General features: G+C 48.4%; 1 protein-coding gene across 7 annotated transcripts; it reads left to right on the top strand.

Moving 5' to 3' along the window:
- On the top strand, positions 3174-20152 carry PEX5 (peroxisomal biogenesis factor 5). 7 transcript variants are annotated; one of them, XM_018048532.1, is made up of 17 exons: positions 4135-4221; positions 4551-4698; positions 4842-5004; positions 5322-5357; positions 5694-5826; positions 6254-6385; positions 11977-12082; positions 12609-12699; positions 13091-13201; positions 13451-13543; positions 14045-14164; positions 16694-16837; positions 17036-17106; positions 17460-17672; positions 17899-18064; positions 18369-18526; positions 18786-20152. In XM_018048532.1, the coding sequence occupies exons 3-17, from the start codon at positions 4858-4860 to the stop codon at positions 18985-18987; spliced, it is 1923 nt and encodes a 640-aa protein (XP_017904021.1). In that variant the 5' UTR covers positions 4135-4221; positions 4551-4698; positions 4842-4857; the 3' UTR covers positions 18988-20152. The 7 variants fall into 7 exon arrangements, with proteins under 7 accessions (XP_017904024.1, XP_017904023.1, XP_017904026.1 ...); XM_018048533.1 differs by having other exon boundaries at positions 4152-4221; positions 4505-4698; XM_018048535.1 differs by lacking the exons at positions 4135-4221; positions 4551-4698 and adding an exon at positions 3174-3291.

The raw sequence follows: 20567 nt of genomic DNA, 5'->3' as shown, positions 1-20567 counted from the left end.
TCCCACTTGCTGAAACTGGAGAAAGCCTGTGAGCAGCAACAAAGACGCAGAACAGCCGAAATTAAATACAAAAATCTAAAACATGCTTTAAAATATGTGTATTAAATGCCATGTAGTTTAAAATATTTAAGGAAATAATTGAGTTTTTTTTTTTTTCCCAAAGGGTAAATCTAGCATAATGCTTAATAGCAGGGATTCTGGGAGCAGGTTTGTAGGTCAGGGATCATCAAACTATGTCCTATTGTCTGTTTTTGTACAGTCTGTAAGCTAAGAATGGTTTTGACATTTTTAAATGGTTGAGAAAAATCAAAAGAAGACTAATATCTTGTGACATTAAAAAATAATATATAAAACTCAAACTTCAGTGTCCATAACAAATTTTACGGGATGATAGCCATTTGTTGTTCAGTTGCCAAGTCATGTCCAACTCTTTGCCACCCCATGAACTGCAGCACTCTAGGCCTCCCTGTCCCTCACTATCTTCCAGAGTTTGCCCAAGTTCATGTCCATTGAATCGGTGATGTCATCCAACCATCTCATCCTCTGTTGCCCTCTTCTCCTTCTGCCCTCAATCTTTCCCAGCATCAGGGTCTTTTCCAATGAGTTGGCTATTTGCATCAGGTGGCCAAAGTATTGGAGCTTCAGCTTCAGAATCAGTCCTACCAGAGTATTCAGGGTTGATTTCCTTTAAGATTGACTGGTTTGATCTTCTTGCTGTCCAAGGGACTCTCAAGAGTCTTCTCCAACACCACAGTTCAAAATCAATTCTTTGGTTCTCTGCCTTTGTGATGTTCCAGCTCTCATACCTGTACATGACTACTGGAAAGACTATATGGACCTTTGTCAGCCAAGTGATGTCTTGTCTGGGTTTGTCATAGCTTTCCTGCCAAGAAACAATAGTCTTTTAATTTCATGGTTGTCACCATCCATAGCCATTCCTTTATGTACTGTCAATGGCTGCTTTCATGCTACAACTGAAGAATTGAATAGCTGTGACAGAGACATATACTTGCCAGGATGAACGTATTTTCTGCTTGGCCCTTTACAGATAAACTTTGATGACCCTGGTATAGGTTCAAAGCACAGCTTTGTTACTTACTAGTACAAGCTTGGCACGTCACCTAACTTCTCTGTGCCTCAGTTTCCTCATCTGTAAAATGGGGATGACAATAGTTATTATCATGAGAATTAAATAAATCAGTATTTGAAAAATGCTTCAGAATAATGCCTACTGCTACTGCTGCTAAGTCGCGTCAGTCGTGTCCGACTCTGTGCGACCCCATAGATGGCAGCCCACCAGTCTCCCCCGTCCCTGGGATTCTCCAGGCAACAACACTGGAGTGGGTTGCCACTTCCTTCTCCAATATATGAAAGTGAAAAGTGAAAGTGAAGTCGCTCAGTCGTGTCCGACCTTCAGCGACCCCATGGACTGCAGCCTATCAGGCTCCTCCGTCCATGGGATTTTCCAGGCAAGAGTACTGGAGTGGGATGTCATTGCCTTCTCTGGAATAATGCCTGGTGCATAGTAAATGCAATGTAAGTGCTTAAAAATTGGAGAAAATTTAGCTGCGTGTTTTTGGCCAAGTCTTATTTGTGAAGTGAGACCACAATTCTTACTTCATAGGGGTATTATGCAGATTAGAAGTGTTAATGCACATAAAATGTTTAGTGGGATGCCTGGATTTTAGTAAACATTCAGTAAACATCAGTAATTATCATTGTTACCATTCTCCTGCAAGTGGCATACATAGTGAGTTATTGCTAATCAGTTACTAAATGCCTAGCAGAGCTGAAGGTTATGTGTGTGCTATTCTTTGAATGGTACTGGGGTCTGGTTGCCTTGATTTTCTGACATTCTACTGTATCAATGTGCTTTCAGTTAAACATTGCTCTGTCCAGGGATCCTCTTTTTTTTTCTCTTATTTATTTTTATTGAAGTATGATGGACTTCCCTGGTAGCTCAGTGGTAAAGAATTCACCTGCCAATGCAGGAGACATGGGTTTGATCCCTGGGTTGAGATCACCTGGAGAAGGAAATGGCAACCCATTCCAGTATTCTTGCCTGGGGAATCCTGTGGACAGAGGAGCCTGGCGGGCTGCAGTCCATGTGGTCACAGAGTCAGACATGACTTAGTGACTAAACAACAGCAACACTGAAGTATAGTTGATTTACAATACTGTTAATTCCTGAGCGATCCTCTTTTTAATGTATGCACTTTTCAAAGGGGCATCCCTTCCTCCTTGGCATGGTTTAGTTTGTTTCAGCTCAGTTCAGTTCAGTTGCTCAGTCGTGTCCGACTCTTTGTGACCCCATGAATCACAGCACGCCACGCTTCCCTGTCCATCACCAACTCCTGGAGTTCACTCAGACTCACGTCCATCGAGTCAGTAATGCCATCCAGCCATCTCATCCTCTGTCATCCCCTTCTCCTCCTGCCTCCAATCCCTCCCAGCATCAGAGTCTTTTCCAATAAGTCAACTCTTCGCATGAGGCGGCCAAAGTACTGGAGTTTCAGCTTTAGCGTCATTCCTTCCAAAGAAATCCCAGGGCTGATCTCCTTCAGAATGGACTGGTTGGATCTCCTTGCAGTCCAAGGGACTCTCAAGAGTCTTCTCCAGCACCACAGTTCAAAAGCATCAATACTTTGGCGCTCAGCTTTCTTCACAGTCCGACTCTCACATCCATACATGACCACTGGAAAAACCATAGCCTTGACTAGACGGCCTTTTGTTGGCAAAGTAATGTCTCTGCTTTTCAATGTGCTATCTAGGTTGGTCATAACTTTTCTTCCAAGGAGTAAGCGTCTTTTAATTTCATGGCTACAGTCACAGTCTGCAGTGATGGTACAGGTATTTGCTTTACAGTGGCAGCCTGAGAACAGAGTCCAGGCAAGGAGTCTCAGATTTTCCCTGCCATTCTGTTCCCCTGAGGTGTCAGAGCAGCTGCTCTACCATCAGGGACATGTTTACACAGCTTTGCCCTTATGGTCCGTTGGGGCTTCCACCTTTGAAATCTATCCCAGGGACAGGGGAGCCTGGTGGGCTTCTGTCTATGGGGTTGCACAGAGTTGGACACGACTGAAGTGACTTAGCTGCAGCAGCACAGCCAGGAAGCAAGCTTGGCCCAGGGCGCCACCTGCTGATAACCTTCCTCTCCTGCACCCTAGGCTGGGATGGTACTCTTTTTTTTTTCTCCTTTTGGCACAAACTTGTCCTTGCTCAACTGCCCACAGCCTTGAGCACCTCCTGCCCTTCTTCATGACGTCAGGACACCCTGGGACTTGGAGGCCGGTGAGATTTCAGGGTTTGTCTTCCAGTATCCTTGAGGTTTGACACCAGAGTCAATTTTGTGGCAGATGGTGGGACCTGAGGCTTATTCTGTGATTAAAAATCGTTTCTTGCATCGATAGTTGTGCTTTCCCAGTCTGGGACCGTGGGAATAGGTCACCACGGTGACCTTGACAGGTGGCGACAGAGGAAGGAGGGGAGAGAAGTGACTCACTGTGCACCTTCCCTGTAGGTTACCAGCTTGAAGTCTCAGGATGTGTTGGACGCTATTTTAGTCACCGGAATTTGCCGTCATTTTGTGCTATTTTCCCCAATAAGCAGATGTGGCTGAGGGATTCGGGGGCAGGCCTCTGTCACCATGGAAACTGTGACGCTGTCCTGCTAGGGGCAGTTTGGAAGCGGGGAGGCCTGGAAGGCTGGGCAAGGCCTGGAAGCCTGGGGAAGGCCCCGGATTTGACCTCCACTATTCCTGCGTTAGAGCCTTTCTCTAAAACCGAGACCCAGAAAGGGAGGGAACAGGCCGGGGTCACAGTGCGCCCCCCGGGAAGAGGCAGAACGATCTGAGCCCACGATCCGCGTGCTCGGTTTCCCCACAAAGCCCAAGAAGCCCTCCTAGCTCCATTCTTCTTTGAGATTTACATCAAATAAGTCCTAGCGTCCACGATCTTTTCGAACGCTCGCCTAGTCGACGCTCCAAGACTTCTCCTTTAAGGCGCTCTTCCCCTTTAAGACCCATGACTCCGCCCATTACGCTGCGCCGCATACTTAAAGCCCCGCCCCCCCTCCAACAGCTTCCGCAGGGCAGCGGCGGCAGCGCGACGGTCACTGCCCCTTTAAGCCCTAGCCCCGCCCCTGGCTCCCCGCCCCCTCCACTCTGGTCCCCTCCGGCCAGCACCAGGTGCCGGGCCTGATCGTGCGGCTCCGCGCGCGGCGGTGAGCTCTGGGCCCCGAGGGGCGCGAGGACACCTTCCTTGTCTTCCCCCCGCCCTTGCGGTGTCCTCGCGGGGCGCGGGGGCGGGGCTTGAGCTACTGTCGGGGCGGGAGAGATGGGGTGCTAGGAGCGCGGGAGGGGTGGGCCACGACCGGCCGAACAGGGGGAGGGGCCCAGGTGACTTAGGGGGCGGGAATGGCCCCCCCGCGGTGCTCGCCTGGCTGCAGGGGTGTGGGAGCCTGGACTGACTGCCCCGCGGCGTGCCCCTCTTCCTTGCCCGGCCAGTTTCCGCGTACAGCTCAGCTGCGGAATGGTCACCCTTGGTTCCTAGGGGTCCAGGCCCGTCTGTGGGGGGCGGTCGCCGTCCGTCCCCCTGCCTGAGACCGCAGTCGTGGAGGCCGCTGGAGAGGCCCCGGCGGAGCGCGGCAGCCTTTGAGAGGGGCGGCAGGAGGGCACCGGCGCCCCGACTTCTGGCAGAGGTGGGGGCAAGCCGAGAAGGCGCAGTGGCCCGCGGCCAATCACCTGGGACGGACGTCTGCCTGCCTCCCCCAGATCCGGGCAGAGTTGTGGGCTGGGGAAGGGTTTGGCTCTTGGACCTCATTTCCAAACCTCTGCCCATCAGAGAGCCGGCGGTCACCATGGCAATGCGGGAGCTGGTGGAGGCGGAATGTGGGGGTGCCAACCCACTCATGAAGCTGGCCGGCCACTTCACCCAGGACAAGGCCCTTCGACAGGAGGGCTTGAGGCCCGGCCCCTGGCCTCCAGGAGCCCCAGCCTCGGAAGCGGTGAGTGCTTTTGAGGTGGAAACCCCAGTGGCGACCTGGGATGGATTGTCCAGATGCACGCTTTGGGATAAATGCTAGCTTTATTGTGTTTCAAATAATAGCAGTTACTGATGAGTCAGCTTTACTGTATTAGGCATTGAACGACTTTGTATAGCAGAAGGCAACCATTTTGTAGATGAACAAACTGAGGCTCAGAGAAGTTTTGTCACTTGCCCAAGGTCATGTGAATGGAAGAGCTGGAATTTTTACCCAGGGCTGAGTTATGGGTCTGTGGTCTTCACTACTGTATCATATCATCTCTCTTTCTTTTGTCTTAGGTCTCTAAGCCTTTGGGGGTAGCCTCTGAAGATGAGGTAAATATACCAGTCTCGCCTGTCTCATTTTTTGTTTGCTCGCTGTATTTTTACTTTAAACTTGGCTCACACGTATTTCAGTCTGCAGACTTCCCTGATCCAATGAGAGTTGCCTCAGCTTTCTTGTTTGTTTTTGCTTATTCTTTTTTTTTTAACTTACTTATTTGTTAACTGAAGGATAATTGCTTTACAGAATTTTGTCGCTTTATGTATTCTTTGAGTGTTTCCAAATCTATGGGTTCTGGGTTTCCCTTTCCTTGTGTTTGACGTTTGTGCCCCTCATGGAATGGGCCCCTGTTTCTTGCTGGGTTCGCTTTACCATCTCTCTTCTGACAGTTGGTGGCTGAGTTCCTCCAGGACCAGAATGCACCTCTCGTGTCCCGTGCCCCTCAGACCTTCAAGATGGATGACCTCCTGGCCGAGATGCAGGAGATTGAACAGTCAAACTTCCGCCAGGCACCCCAGAGAGGTGGGTCCAGGTTCTGGTGTTAGGGAGGGGAATCACCATTTTCTGGGCAGATGGAGACAAAGGGATTTTGTGTTTGGAAGCTGCTGATGCTGGGGAACTGAGTTATAGAAGGAGACAAATAGAGTAGAGTGTTTTCACATGTACTCAGGGCTTCCCTGTTAGCTCAGACAGTAAAGAATGTGCCTGCCAATGCAGGAGATGTGGGTTTGATTCCTGGATCTGGAAGATCCCCTGGAGGAGGAAATGGCAACCCACTCCAATATTCTTGCCTGGAGAATCCCATGGACAAAGGAGCCTGGCGGGCTACAGTCGGTTGCAAAGAGTCGGATATGACTTAGAGACTAAACAAGAGCAACAACAGGGTTCCTGAGGCCTGATGGAATGATGTGTATTTTCCTCAGTTCTCTCTCTCTCTCTCTCTCTGAAGCTCCTGGTGTGGCAGACTTGGCCTTGTCCGAGAACTGGGCCCAGGAGTTTCTCGCAGCTGGAGATGCTGTGGATGTCACTCAGGAGTATAATGAGACTGACTGGTCCCAAGAGTTCATCTCTGAAGTTACAGGTGAGGCTTGTCGTGGGAAAATCTAAAATAGTTCCTGTGGTGCAGAGTTCTACACGGTTATCCTCATTCATGTTTTTTTTTTTTTTTAAACCCTCATTCATTTTAATATATAGAGTGATTTCAGCTGCTTATGACCTTTTTGAACCTTTATGACTCTTTTCTATAGGGCACTGAACCAGGTTTCTCTTAGATGGTAATAGGGAATTGGAACTTATGCAGAGGAGTGGGTTTGAACTGGTTGAGAGACTGGGAGGAGAGAGAGAACACGAGGAGTTAGGTTTTCTTCTTTGTTACCTGGAACTTTATTATTGTGGTTTGGTGGAGAGGATCCACGGATTGGATGGGTAGCAGTGTTGCCTAAGAAGAAAGAGCTGTTGACGGCATCCCTAGGGATTCTGGCATTAAGTCGTCCTGAGCGGGGTTGGAGCCTTGGAAAGTGGAATTGTGGAGTTCAAAGGCTTGAAGTATACGGTCTAGGCGATGATAATAAAAATTAATAATATTAGTTAATGTTTACTTCGCCATGAGCTAGGCTTTGTTTTAGTGCTTTAAATGCATTGTCCATTTAATCGCCCTGAAAACCCTTGAGGTTGTTACTGTTTTTATTTTCTTAGTATATAGATAAGAAAACTGAGGCTGGGGGATTAAGTAGTTTGCCCGAGGAATCATGGCTTTGTAAGTGGTGGAGTTGGAATTTGACTCTGGGTTTGAATGATTCCAGAGTTGGTAGGCTTACCCATACCAGGCCTGCATCTTAAGCTCTTCAAGGTCCCAGCCTAATTTTCCATCTTTGAGTTGTCCAAGGTCATTGCACCCTGTGGGACTGCTTTTTCTCCCCTCAGCCTGTCTGAGGACAGGCCTGAGCAAGGGCCTTCTCTTCAGCTTTGCTTTTCCTGATTGCTCTCAAAGTGAGCACTGTTAGGCTATTTCCATTTAAGAAATCAAGAATAACAGGAGAGATAAAGGGAGAAAGTCACAAAGATTCTGGCCTCTTAGGGTCCTCCTGTCATCATAGTTACTGAATTTTCATGACACAATTAATGACCTAGTGGGTACCTCCTACCCCCAATCATTTTTATTGTCCTAAAGATAGACCTTCCTCTGCAGACAGGAGAAAACTCCCCAAATCTAGCAACTAAAATAAAATAAAGCTGCTGGTCTCTTTTATCATGACTCCCTTTCCCTCTTTTAAATTGGAGTTTAAGGCAGAACAGTGAGTGTTCTTGGTTTCTGGGCACTTTATATTCTCAAAGCCAGTTGAGCTTCCCATTGACAAAAGGTAGATATTCTGCCCGCATTTTATAGGCATGGAAATTGAGTTTTGAAAGGGTTAATATTTTGTCTGATTATCATTCAGTAACAGAGATGATATTCAAACTTATGTCTGACTCCAGGCTCCGTACTTAGAACCATTACACTATCATTGAGAATCTTCTTTGGAATTGCCCCAACTGGAAAATCTGAGCTTTAACCATAAAGTTCCCTCCACCAGAGTAGTACTCACCTTTTTGTACAAACTTTAGCTTTAAGTGCTGTCTCTTATTACAGAGATATTTCTGTTATAACTCATGAGCATCAGTCATTTTTGATAACTCAGGATGAGGTTTTAGTTATTATTGATGAGATTTTTGTTATTACAATTACTCAAGTGCTTGGAGCCACTGAAATCTTCCTTATCCTGTAAATAAAGAGCTACTTTAGAAAACGTGTTGGACCTGTCTTATGTGTCAAATTCTGTTTGGGAGATCTCTCTCTTCCTCCTCTTGTTTCCTGGAGGCAAGGATGTGGAAAACTGGAAAGGAAAGTTGAGCTATTTGGGATCTGTCTTCGTATAAATGCTCTGTTGCAGTAATGTATTGCTTTGTATGTAGTGGCCCTTCAGGATTTATTGAATGAAAGCGTTGAGATTTGACAGAAAGAACTAGAAGGAACTGACTTCCTAGTACAGTCCTTTGTGGTATCTGCAGAGATTTGGTTTCAGGACCCCTGTGGATGCTCAAGTCCTTTATATAAAATTGCGTCATATTTGCATAGAACCTAACCTCCCATATGCTTTAAATCTCTGGATTAATTATAATATCTACTACAGTGCCAATGCTTTGTAAATAGTCGCCGGCATGGGACAAACTCACGTTTTGCTTTTTGGAACTTTTTAGAATTCCCCTGCCCCCCCACCCCCTCTGAATATTTTCCATCTGTAATTGGTTGAATCCGTGGATGTGGAATCCCTGGACACTAACCTCATAGCATTTATGGCTGATATTTTCAGAATAGTGACATAGCCTGTTTCTTTGTGGATAAGTAGACTTCAAGATGAGAGAAGGTTATATTCTTTAAATGTTTATTATTTTTAAGTCTCCATTGTAAGGATTCCAGAATCTAGTTTAAAAGGAAACAGTTTTTTCTTGTTTTAATGTTGTATTTGGAAATATAGTTCCTATGGAAGTTGCAAAATATATGTACAGAAAGTTTCTGTGTGTCTTTCCCTCTGTTTTCACTATTGGTCATATTTTGCATTTGTTCGTTATGTGCAACATCAAAATCAGAAAATTGCCATGATCCATTTATCTTATTAGATTTCACCAGTTTTACCTACTTTTATTTGTGTGTGTATAGTTTCATGTAGTTTTATCACATGCAGATTTGTGTAACTATCACTGCAGTCAAGATTCAGAATTATTCCATTACCTCATGAAGCTCATTTTTTAGTCTGATGTATTTCCTGATGGAACTCCAACCCTCCCCTCTTATTTGGCACTCTTCTGGGCCACATAACTATCTATCTTGCGATTGCTCAGCTCTAGAGACGAGAAACATCTTTAAGGGGTTTTGAGTTTAGACTGCCTCAGGTAACATGGTGTGTGGGGTTTACATGACAGTCTTGAGAGATAAAGCTGCTCTTTCATAGGAAGACCAGTAGCCAGAATTAGCAGATGGTGATTGGCGACAGCTCTCCCCTTGATGGCAGCAGAAAGGCTGTGGAATAAAAGGAATAATAATCTCATTGTGATGTTTCCACTTTTGTATGGCTTTGCCTTGAACAGGCAGGAATGATGATAGTAGCTAATACTTGTTACTCTGTGCTTTACACTGGTATTATCCCATCTGGTCTTCACAAGAATCCTGGTGAGGTAGCTATTATTATCTCTATTTCACAGATAAGGACTTAGAAACTTAGGGGGTTGACTGATTCGTGGGGAGGGAGACGTGGGGCAGGAGACGCACAGTGAGTCAGTGATAGAGTTGGGATCCGAGTGCAGGTAGGCTGACCCTAGAACCTGCCTTCTTTTTTTCTTTTTATTTTTTAAGTTTAATGAGTTAATTTGGCTGTGTCAGGTCTTAGTTCGCGCACACAGGCTTCTCTCTGGTCATATCGAGAGGGCTCCAGAGTGCGGGGTCTGTGGCTGTGGCATGCGGGTTTAGTTGCTGCGCAGCGTGTGGGATCTTCCTTTCCCGAATCAGGGATCAAACCTGTGTCTTGCGTGATGGAAGGCGGATTCTTAATGCACCACCAGGGAAGGCCCTAGAACCTGCCTCTAGACCACTGTGTTATTTAGCAGATGCGGAAACTTCCATAGATAGAGGTAGGAAATTCTGAGTTTTTGACTGTTGAGTTGGCGTTCATGTTTCTAGATGAGATGAACACACACTGAGAATTGAAGTGAGGTGGAGGCTCTGAGTCAGATGTCTGGTATCTAGGTTAGGTTGCTGGGTATCACTCTAGGATCTCCTGACTTTGGATAGTCCCTCCCACTCAGCAGGCCTTAGGTCCTTCAATCTCACAGGCAAGCAGATGGATCTGGTTTTCTATAAGATTTTCTCAAAAAGCATTGAAGGCCAGGTAGTATTCTTTTGATTATTTTATTTTACATCCTTTGTTGGAGTAGATTCCCAATGCCAGAAAACCTTGAATCTCTTGGCCAGTATGGTTAAATACCAAATTACGGCTCTTTGATGATGATGCATCTCTGGGATTTTTTTTTTTTTCCCCTAAACTTCTTGTCCATTGTAGAGTCTGGGTCATTTTGTATTTTTTTTGTCGCTTCTTGTCCTGTAAAGGAGGATTGCACAGAACTGGTGTTCTCTGTAATTCGAGGGGTATTTGTGGCCAGAATATGCTTTTGCGAAACATTCCAGCTGAAGGCATGACTGGAGGGTGAGGAGAAGGGACTGGTTATTTTTCAACAGAACAGGATAGGGGTATTAGGCATTTCCTTATTAGGTCTCCAGGCTTGAGCCAACAGTCTAGCTGGGGCAAAGGAAAGAGAAATGTTGCCTGTAAAAGCCAGTGAGGGAAATCAGGATATAAATGTTAATATAAATGAAATTAAGAGACCAAGTCCATGATCAAAAAAGTTGTCAACCGTATCTTTCATTTTATTGTTAATAAGTCACTCATTATTTATGATTAGGTGATATCTGTGAGTCTTGATTTTTTTTTTTCTTTTTCAGATTTTGGCATTGTTTTCTCAGATATTGAGATTAACTTGTTGAAATTATTCAGACAGAGTGTCAGTTTAATGGAATAGAAAGTTCTGTTACAAATCAATACTGAGGTCGTCACCTTGCCTCCTTGGTGTTAAAAGTGGTGACAGCGCTTCAAAAGACAGGATGACCGTGTGTAAGGGCAAGAGGGCAGAGCAGAAGGAAAGAAGACCACAAGCCCGTCATTCACTTCGTGTACTAAATCCTTAGGGCCCCTTTAAATCCTTTAATCTGTCTCTCTCTCTCTCTCTTTATTTCTGGCCTCAGAGTAGTAAAGAGCAAAGTCCTGCAGGTTGAGAAAAGTTCAGCAGCCTCATTTGTTATGTTTATTCTGAGATTGCCTTGGTGCAACCTTTGTCACGAGAGCTTCTGAGACAGTTTCTGGAATTAGACTGAAAAACATAGCTCTCAAAACCAGTCAGAAGTGACAGAAGTCAGAATAGTGTTTATCCCGGGGTGGGGTGGTTGTGGGGGCCTGTGAGAACCCGCGAGGAAACTGGAGATGGTCCATGCCGTGGTCTGGAGTGTGTCCATAGGTAGAAATTAATGAAGCAGCACACCTAAGTCTGGCCCGCTCTACATACTTTCATGTCTGTATGTTACATCTCAGAAAAAGGCCCAGTGGGCAGAGTGGACCCATACATCTCTAGGTCTGGCTCAGCATTCTGCTCCTCAGATTCTCTTGGTGGTACATTATGTTAGGATGAAATACGAGCCTCCTGTGGCCTGGAGGGTGTGAACTGTATAGACAGAGGACAGACAGAGGCTTGATTAAGGAGTGGGAGCGCCCATGTCTCCCTGGTCCCCTGAGCTTCCCGCATCACTTCTGAGGAAGCCGGAGGCCCGGCGCCTGGTGTCTTATTGAGCACTGTTATATTTCAGACAAAAAGGGTTTGGTCCATAACCCTCTCCTGAGCCACCTCATTTGGTCTCCTGTCCCCAGCTCAGTACATTTGTCCCCCAGGCCCCTGGGGAGTAGGTTGGATATTGAAAACTTGGTAGTGTTTTCTTTTGACCAGGGGCGTCTGTGGGATTCTGCCTTGACTTGGTTCATATTCTCCCCTTCCTGCTCCCTTGCTGACTGCCCACTTCTCTGCTCCTTGCAGATCCTTTGTCCGTGTCCCCAGCCCGCTGGGCTGAGGAGTACCTGGAGCAGTCAGAGGAGAAGCTGTGGCTGGGAGAGCCGGAGGGAACGGCTGCCGCTGATCGCTGGTGAGTCCAGCCTCTCCTCTCTGGATGGGCTCTGTGGAACGAGCATTGGACAGTCCCCTCCCTCAACCCCCTGTCTGCTCCTGTGCCCCCCAAGCTCCTCCATCCACATCCTCAAACCTACTTGCAGCCCCTTCATTACCTACCCTAAGGCTTCCACTTGTACTGTTACCCCAGTTCATTTATGTTTCAAATGAGATTGAATCAAGAACCCTAAGTATTGTACCAAGAATTCATAGCTTTATCTGACGCACCTGTTTCCCTTTAATTTGGAGCCTGCTACTGTCTGTTCCTTCTCTCTGTCCCAAAGATGGTTTGGGGAAGAGAGAGGTAGAAGCGTGTAGCTAGTGCTCTGCCCCTCCTGCCCAGAGGTCCTTCTTTAACGTAAAGTGGAATTCGTGGGAGTGTGGTCACCCTGTCTGTTCCCCGATGAGAACTCTTTAACTACCGTGGGTGGGGAGGGGGGAATGGCGAGGGCAAGGTAGTGGCAGACCCACGTGTACAGTTAGCGCATCTTCGCCTGTTCCAGGTATGATGAGTACCAGCCCGAGGAGGACCTGCAGCACACAGCCAGTGACTTTGTGGCCAAGGTGGATGACCCCAAGCTGGCTAACTCTGAGGTGAGCTGCATCTCACCACCGCTGCTTCATCCGAGAAGTCAGGGGAACCCTTTCCTTACCCCCGTTTAGTTTAAACAGAAAGAGCTGGGACCCGGGGTCCAGTCCTTCCTCTCTGGGGAGCAGAGACTTAGGGCCCTGCCTCTTCCCCCGAGTCTTCTTGCCTGCACTTCCTTGCCTGCTAACCCTCTGTCCTTTCTGTGCCATCTCCCATCTTGAGAGCCAGAGATCCCCCTCTCTTTGCTCTCCGCTTTTTCCAGGGTCCTTAGCGTATCTTGTCTGAAGCTAGAGGTGGTCTCAGGGGAGGGGTCAGCGCAGGCTCCTCTGGGCATGGTCGAGAGGGCACACCTGCAAGTCCTCTCCGAAGTGGCCTGTGTGTATCTCTGTGCCCCAGTTCCTGAAATTCGTGCGGCAGATTGGCGAGGGGCAGGTGTCCCTGGAGTCCGGCGCAGGGTCAGGCCGAGCTCAGGCAGAGCAGTGGGCGGCAGAGTTTATTCAGCAGCAGGTAGGCTCCTGTCACCTCCCAGCCCCACCCCGGAGCTGCTGGTGCCCCCGGCCGTGGGCTCGGGTCCCAGAGGGTGAAGGGAACCTATTGCCAGCTTGTTTGGTAGCATCCAGGTCCTGAGTGGGCGGGAAAGAGATTCTGAGAATGTTCTCAGAAGTGCCCAGGTTGGTTGTGTCCAGTGGGTGTTCACTGAGTGTTTAATGGGTAGAAAATTGGTGGTGGTGCTATGATCAGCCTGCTTTGTTACAGGGCACGTCAGAGGCCTGGGTTGACCAGTTCACAAGACCAGTAAACACGTCTGCCCTCGATATGGAGTTTGAACGAGCCAAGTCGGCCATAGAGGTGAGAACAGCTGGCGAAGTGTGACCAAGCCAGGAGGAAATGCTCCTGTGGAGAGAGTGGGTGTCCCAGCGCTAGAGATGACGGACGTTGTATTTCATAACGTTCTGGATCATCTGTGTCAGAATTACTTGGGATGGGGGGTGAGTGTGAGTGATAGTCACTCAGTCGTGTCTGACTCTTTGCAACTACATGGACTGTAGCTTGCCACACTCCTCTGTCCATGGAATTCTCCGGACAGGAATACTGGAGTGGGTTGCCATCTCCTTCGCCATGGGATGGTGTGGGTGCCTATCAAAAACACCAGTTCCTGGGCCTCCCAGACCACTGAGTCAGGATCTGGAAATAGCATCTGGGAAGAGCAGCAAAGGAAAGCTTTCTGGTGATCTGAGACACGTGGAAAAGGAAGAGCTTCTGCACGGGGAGCCCGTTGTAGTGGCACTGAGAGCGGGGCGGGGCCGTCACAATGGACCTTCTTCCCTATCTGCCCTCCCTCCCTTACAGTCTGATGTCGATTTCTGGGACAAGTTGCAGGCAGAGTTGGAGGAGATGGCAAAGCGTGACGCTGAGGCCCACCCCTGGCTCTCTGACCATGATGACCTCACGTCCGCTTCCTATGACAAGGTGAGAAGTGGCTGTTTTCACGTTGCAGGGTTTCCTTCTTTTATTGTCTCTCCTTTAATCCTGAATTTGAAGGGTACCCACATTTAAATAATCATTTTCTTGAGCCCCCTTCCATGAAAAGGAAGCCTGGATTACTCCCTAGCATGCTAAGTCACTTCAGTGGCGTCCAGCTCTTTGTGGCCCCATGGACTATAGCCTGCCAGGCACCTCTGTCCATGGGATTCTCCAGGCAAGAATACTGGAGTGGGTAGCCATTCCCTTCTTCAGGGGATCTTCCCGACTCAGGGATCGAACCTGCGTCTTTTAAATCGTCTGCATTGGCAGGTGGATTCTTTACCATTAGGGTCACTCCATGTTCTTCTCCAGTCATTGAAAGTATTCTTTATTCTTGGGATATAAAAGTTAATAATAATAACAATAATAAGTGACATAGTACCTGAAACAGAGGTTTGCACATGATGTGTTAAGAGCACAGAAGAAGGAGCTCTGCTTTGGAGGTTGGTTGAAAGCATTTTAAGAACATTGATAGCTCCTTTGGTAGAAAATGTTAGGTAGTAGGCCATCTTTGCCCTCCAACTTAGTATCTATTTACTTATTAGTTTAAAAAAATTAATTTATTCTTTTGGCCGCGCTGCAGGGCATGTGGGATCTTAGTTCCCCGACCAGGTCCCCTGCACTGGAAGGTGGACTCTCCACCTCTGGACTGCCAAGGACGTCCCTGTTTTTAGATTCTTGAACCCTGTTTTGACATCATTGATACCTTGGGGGGGATATTGCACAATTAGGATTAGAAGCATTGAATTAATGTTCCACAAAAATATGCTAAACTTTATTATCACATGAACAATCTGGATTTTATCTGCCTTTTGCTGTTATTGAATTATATGTCAGTAGTAGTGGTTTTTTTTTTTTTTTTTCAGATGTGGTTCTGACTCTGTCAAGGGAATTCATGGGTCTCTGAATGTAAAGTTTTTTATTCATGGTCCTTAAATTTGCAAGACTGCAGACATACCTTGAGCAGCTATTGTAGACTGTTAAAATGAAGGCGAAAATTCTGTGATGGAATACACTCTACTTGGTAGTGATCCTGTGTTTGCAGTATGATCCTATGAAAGTTTGAGCAGACCAGACAGTGGATCAGGCCTAAGGGTTAGACTTTTTAGGCTGTAACAGTGATCCCAGGCTTATCCTGTATCTTGTAGGTTGTCATGGGCTTCCCTGGTGGCTCAGACAGTAAAGAATCTACCTGCAATGCAGGAGAACCAGGCTCGATCCCTGAGTAGGAAAGATCCCTGGAGAAGGGAATGGCTGCCCACTCCAACATTTTTGCCTGGAGAATCCCATGGACAGAGGAGCCTGGCGGGCTACAGTCCATGGTGTCACAGAGTCGAACATGACTTAGTGACTGAGAAACAACAACATCCCAAGTCCATCTCCTGTATGTCGTATTTCTTAAATCTCCATTGTAATTATTTAATTTTTATCTGTCACAAATAATTTGCATCTGATGGCTTACAGTGGTTTAGAACTTTGCTGGCAGGAATTAAGCATTTCTGGTTCTTGAGCTCTTTCACAATGATAGTGAAGAAGGGCCTTATCTATGTTCTTATTTCATAGTTTTATTCTGGTTTGTCCTTAACTATATTCAGAAAGGGCCTTGTCCTGTGTTTTGTATCTTGTCTTCATTCTGGTGTGTTGTTTTGTGGTGGTGACCCCCGCTCTCCTCAAAGGAGCGTTTTGTTCCTTGTCACAGTCACACGCTTGCTAGGAATCCAGTTTACCTAACACCTCTCTGCTGCATGGACGGCCCCGGGACAGAACTCAGCACAACAGCATCCTAACCCCTCAAATGAGAACACCTCCGCTAGAACAGGACGTGACTCTGAAGCCTTTTCTGCCCTCAGGATTTTGGAATTTAGCTTTCATTTACTATCAGATACAGATTAATACTAATAACTTTTAAGAATGAAACTGGAGAATAAATTAAGTTTTTCAAAGTGCTTGAATACATACTCTCCTGTCAGTATGCACAGGACTCTGTGAGCTGGGTGAGAGTTGCATTTGAATAGCAGAGCCTCAAATCACATTTCCTTTATATATTATCTCACTATTGCAAGATAACAAGAAAAGCCCTTTGAATAGCTAAAGAGAGCTTATCTCATACCCTAAGCAGATCCTGTTAAGAAATGTGCTCTGTCCAGTGCTGAGGAGTCAAGGATGTGGAAATATCAGCCAATAAAGACTTCCTAAAAATAAGTTTAATTGCAGTGTGGATCAGAGTTTGCCAGGCTTTCCAGCTGCTGGGAGCAGGGTAGCAGCATGGGCTGACTTCATGTGGTTGCGGACAGTCTCCTTCATGACATGAAGGGTTTGCCAGCATTTCTCCGGATCCCTTTGTGGAGGCCCTCCGCTTCCTCTCCGCCTCTTGCCTGTCCTGGTTGTCATCTCTCATTCCCACTGCTCCGTAGCGGCTCCCTCTGAGATTGCTCCTTCTGAGACCGGGTCTTACCTGGCTCCTCTTCCTTGTAGGGGTACCACTTTGAGGAAGAGAACCCCCTGCGGGACCACCCCCAGCCTTTCGAGGAGGGGCTGCGGCGGCTCCAGGAGGGGGACCTGCCCAACGCCGTGCTGCTCTTCGAGGCAGCCGTGCAGCAGGACCCCAAGCACATGGAAGTGAGCGGCTCCTCCTTCTGACCTGATTAGAGAGGGCTCCGCCAGTCTGAGGGAGGCCCCGAAGCGGGTAGTGCACAAGGGTTAGGGTCTGGGTGACGGCCTGGGGTGGGGGCCTGGGAGTGAGATGGTAAGTCCATGGGGAGCCAGAGGAAGGGACAATGACTACACGGGTGATGAAATCTGGCATCTTCTCTCTAGGCTTGGCAGTATCTGGGGACCACCCAGGCAGAGAACGAGCAAGAGCTTTTAGCCATCAGTGCGCTGCGGAAGTGAGTACTCTGAAGAGAGGCACGGGTCAGGGAGGGGTGAGGTGGTCTTGCAGCTCTACAAACAGCGTTTAGAACGACAGGTCCTGGTCTTCTTTCTGGCCACTAACGAGCGTTTTTTTCATGATGAAACTCTAAGGTTTGGAGTGAACTTGGGAATAATTGTCTCCATTCCCTCCCCAGCTTTTGGTTTTATTTGGGGGACCCTGGCTGATTCCTCAGCTGCTGAAATGTCCCCTTTCTCAGATCTGTGACTTTATTAATGACCCACCAGTAGGGAATTCCTCTGTATCTGGATGGAGGGAGTTGGCGGGTGCCGCTGCTGAGACCAGCCCTGTCCCTCTCGGTCCAAACAGGTGCCTGGAGCTAAAGCCAGACAACCGGACGGCCCTGATGGCATTGGCTGTGAGCTTCACCAACGAGTCCCTGCAGCGGCAGGCCTGTGAGACCCTGCGAGACTGGCTACGCTACACGCCGGCCTATGCCCACCTGGTGGCACCTGGGGAAGAGGGGGCCGGTGGGGTGGGCCTGGGCTCCAGCAAGCGCATCCTGGGGTCCCTATTGTCCGAGTGAGTGAGGGGCTCCTGGGGTGGCTGTTGGTGACCAGGGAAAGGGAGGGCCTGGACAGTGGAAGTTGGGGTAGATTGCCGCTCAGTTCTGGGGATTGGGAGACTCACAGTTGGAAGGGAGGAAGGGTGCAGGTGGACGGATGCATCGTGGGCTAGTTAAGGGAGTACTGGGAATATAGATGTATCCATCCACCTGCCTTTCTGCATCTTTGTCTTCCTCACCCAGCTCCCTGTTTCTTGAAGTAAAAGAGCTCTTCCTGGCTGCTGTGCGCCTGGACCCGACATCCATTGACCCTGACGTGCAGTGTGGCCTGGGGGTCCTCTTCAACCTGAGCGGGGAGTATGACAAGGCGGTGGACTGCTTCACCGCTGCGCTCAGTGTCCGCCCCGACGTGAGCATCTGGGGAGGAGGGGAGACAGGCCCTGACTCCGTGTCCCAGGGAGGCGTCATTTGATGGGACCTTAGTGTCACGGGGTGTTTCCTTCCAGTTCTGCGTCCTGGTTTCCTTGGGAGAATTGGGAAGGGAAGGGCGGGAGTCCAAGCTCATCTGGGCTTAGGGGAGTCTGCAGGGGTGAGTGGAGACAGGAATGGGATCGTAACACGCTAGAGAAATAGAGTGGGGAACCAGGGAAGATGGGGCAGAGTTGGATGTGAGCCTGGCTGGTGTTTCTAACCCTTGGCCATCTCTGTCTTAGGACTATTTGCTGTGGAATAAGCTAGGGGCCACCCTGGCCAATGGAAACCAGAGTGAAGAGGCAGTAGCTGCGTACCGCCGGGCCCTTGAGCTCCAGCCTGGCTATATCCGGTCTCGCTACAACCTGGGCATCAGCTGTATCAACCTTGGGGCCCACCGGTAAGAGTGTTTGCTGAGGAGGGAATGAATGAATGAATGAGTGAATGAACAAATGAACAAATGAGTGAGTGAACAAATGAATCAGTTACTGAGTAAATGAATGAATGAGTGAATGAACTCTTCCCTGCCGTGGGCCCTGGCTCCTCCTTCTCTGATCTGTTACTTGACCACCAGGCCCAGCTTGCTTTCTTCCCTCGCCCACTGACTTGCCTCCTTCCCTGGGTGTCCTCTCACCAGCCTTCATGCTTCTGCCCTGCAGGGAGGCTGTGGAGCACTTTCTGGAGGCCCTAAACATGCAGAGGAAGAGTCGGGGGCCTCGGGGTGAAGGGGGCGCCATGTCAGAGAATATCTGGAGCACCCTGCGTCTGGCCTTGTCCATGTTAGGCCAGAGTGATGCCTATGGGGCAGCCGATGCCCGGGACCTGCCCACCCTCCTGGCGATGTTCGGCCTGCCCCAGTGACAGTGGGATGAGCTGCCCTGCGAGTGTCTGCTTGGAGGGGTCCCTGTGCTGGACATGATTCCCTCTCCCCAAATGGGCCTACCAAGGGGGCGGGCTGATGACCACAAGCGGTACCGCCTCTCAGGGGCCACCTCCGCGTAGGGGTGGGTAGTCTGCATTCTAGTTCCTGCATAATTGTAGGAAAAGGAGCCGTGTCATTGGAGCCCTTGGTAATTCAAGGGCTGTCCGTCCAGCTCCCTATCTCTGCTCATCATGCCCTTTCTTGGTGCTGCTTTTTGGTTAGGACCCAAAGATAGAGGGTAACTGTTGTCATCAGCTGCCATTTCTGATGGGTCTGCCACATTTGTAACATCTGTCCTCCCCCGACCTTTCCCAGGAGTTGATAATCACGCAGCCTCCTCAGGCAGTGGTGTGGGGCAGGTCCTACCAAGCACCTCTGTGATGACCGTGTCTAGGGCGGCATGTGACATTGAAGTGTTGAACTGGCTCAGCGGAGCCGGGTTTTTAGGGGTACTTGTGGTTCTGTCATCCTTGGACCTCCCCTGGGTGCAGCTTGGGTTTCCTGGTTGCTGCTGCACACAGTGATGGGCATCATTGCAGGAGGGGCCTTCAGGGGCTACCGGGGTCAATTGCTGCAGAGTGTTTGGGTCGGGGGAGTGGGGAGCAAGGCTTGTTGTGGACTGAGCCTCGAAGGGACCAGATGGGCTCAGGTCCAGGGCTCTGGTCTGGGGCCTGTGGAGGGAGGACAGAGCAGGAATGACTGTCCCGAGTACGGCGATCCCCCTCCGCGTAGAACGGCCTGCGAGTCAGAATTGAGCCAGCTCTTCTGGAAAGCCAGTTCAGAAATTGCCACCTTATCAGATCCCCAACAAAGAGAGGGTTCAGCTTTACCTTGAGCCTCTGCCTTCCTTCTTCCCCCGTACCACCTCCACAGGGGGAGGGTGAGCATGGATTCTGCCAGGAGACATACTCACCCCAAAAATGCCTGAGGTGGCCATGAAGCCGCTTGCCTTGTCTTCAGTAGCTAATGACCAGAGAGATTTTTTTTTTAAACTACCATGGTCCCAAGGTTCCATCCTGAAATTTATTTTTCTTTGTATGAATATGTGTAAATGATTTAAAAAATAAAGGTGTAAAATATTTGTATGAAGATAAATGAAACTGACATGGCGTTGAGTCCTGCTACTGGGTGTGCAGTTGGTGTGGTGGGAGGGGAGTTGCTGTTTGGAAGTTGGTGTTCAACAGTTTTTCTCTCTTTGTCTTTCAAATTCTCACTGGAACTTTGATTACCCAGCATCTACCCAGTAATTATTCAGCACCTAATACACGGGAGGTACACAGATGAGACGGTCAGGGTCCCTGTGTTCATGATGCTGATGGTTTAGCAGGAGAGTCAGGTGTTTAGCAATCACGCATTTTTTACTTGTGTTACTTCAATACAGAAAAATATGGGGTACAGTATAATTGCTTGGTATTTTTTATTACAAATTATTGCATGGAAAGACTTCAGTAGTCTTTTTCAATGCTTAGGGCATTGAGATGCCAGCATTTCAATGTGGGCTCTGCCAGGTTTTATCAGA

Source organism: Capra hircus, chromosome 5 (assembly GCF_001704415.2).
Source record: "Capra hircus breed San Clemente chromosome 5, ASM170441v1, whole genome shotgun sequence".
Taxonomy (NCBI): Eukaryota; Metazoa; Chordata; class Mammalia; order Artiodactyla; family Bovidae; genus Capra; species Capra hircus.
Note: the sequence above shows the minus strand (reverse complement) of the source record. Positions and strands in the feature narration are given on the sequence as shown.

What these genes read in the sequence shown, in the direction of transcription:
- PEX5 (XM_018048535.1), top strand. Translation starts at nt 4,858, where the DNA reads ATGGCAATGCGGGAGCTGGTGGAGGCGGAATGTGGGGGTGCCAACCCA. An exon ending in CGCTCAGTGTCCGCCCCGAC is followed by an intron (nt 18,065 to 18,368) that starts GTGAGCATCTGG and finishes TCTCTGTCTTAG; the next exon opens with GACTATTTGCTGTGGAATAA. An exon ending in ATCAACCTTGGGGCCCACCG is followed by an intron (nt 18,527 to 18,785) that starts GTAAGAGTGTTT and finishes TCTGCCCTGCAG; the next exon opens with GGAGGCTGTGGAGCACTTTC.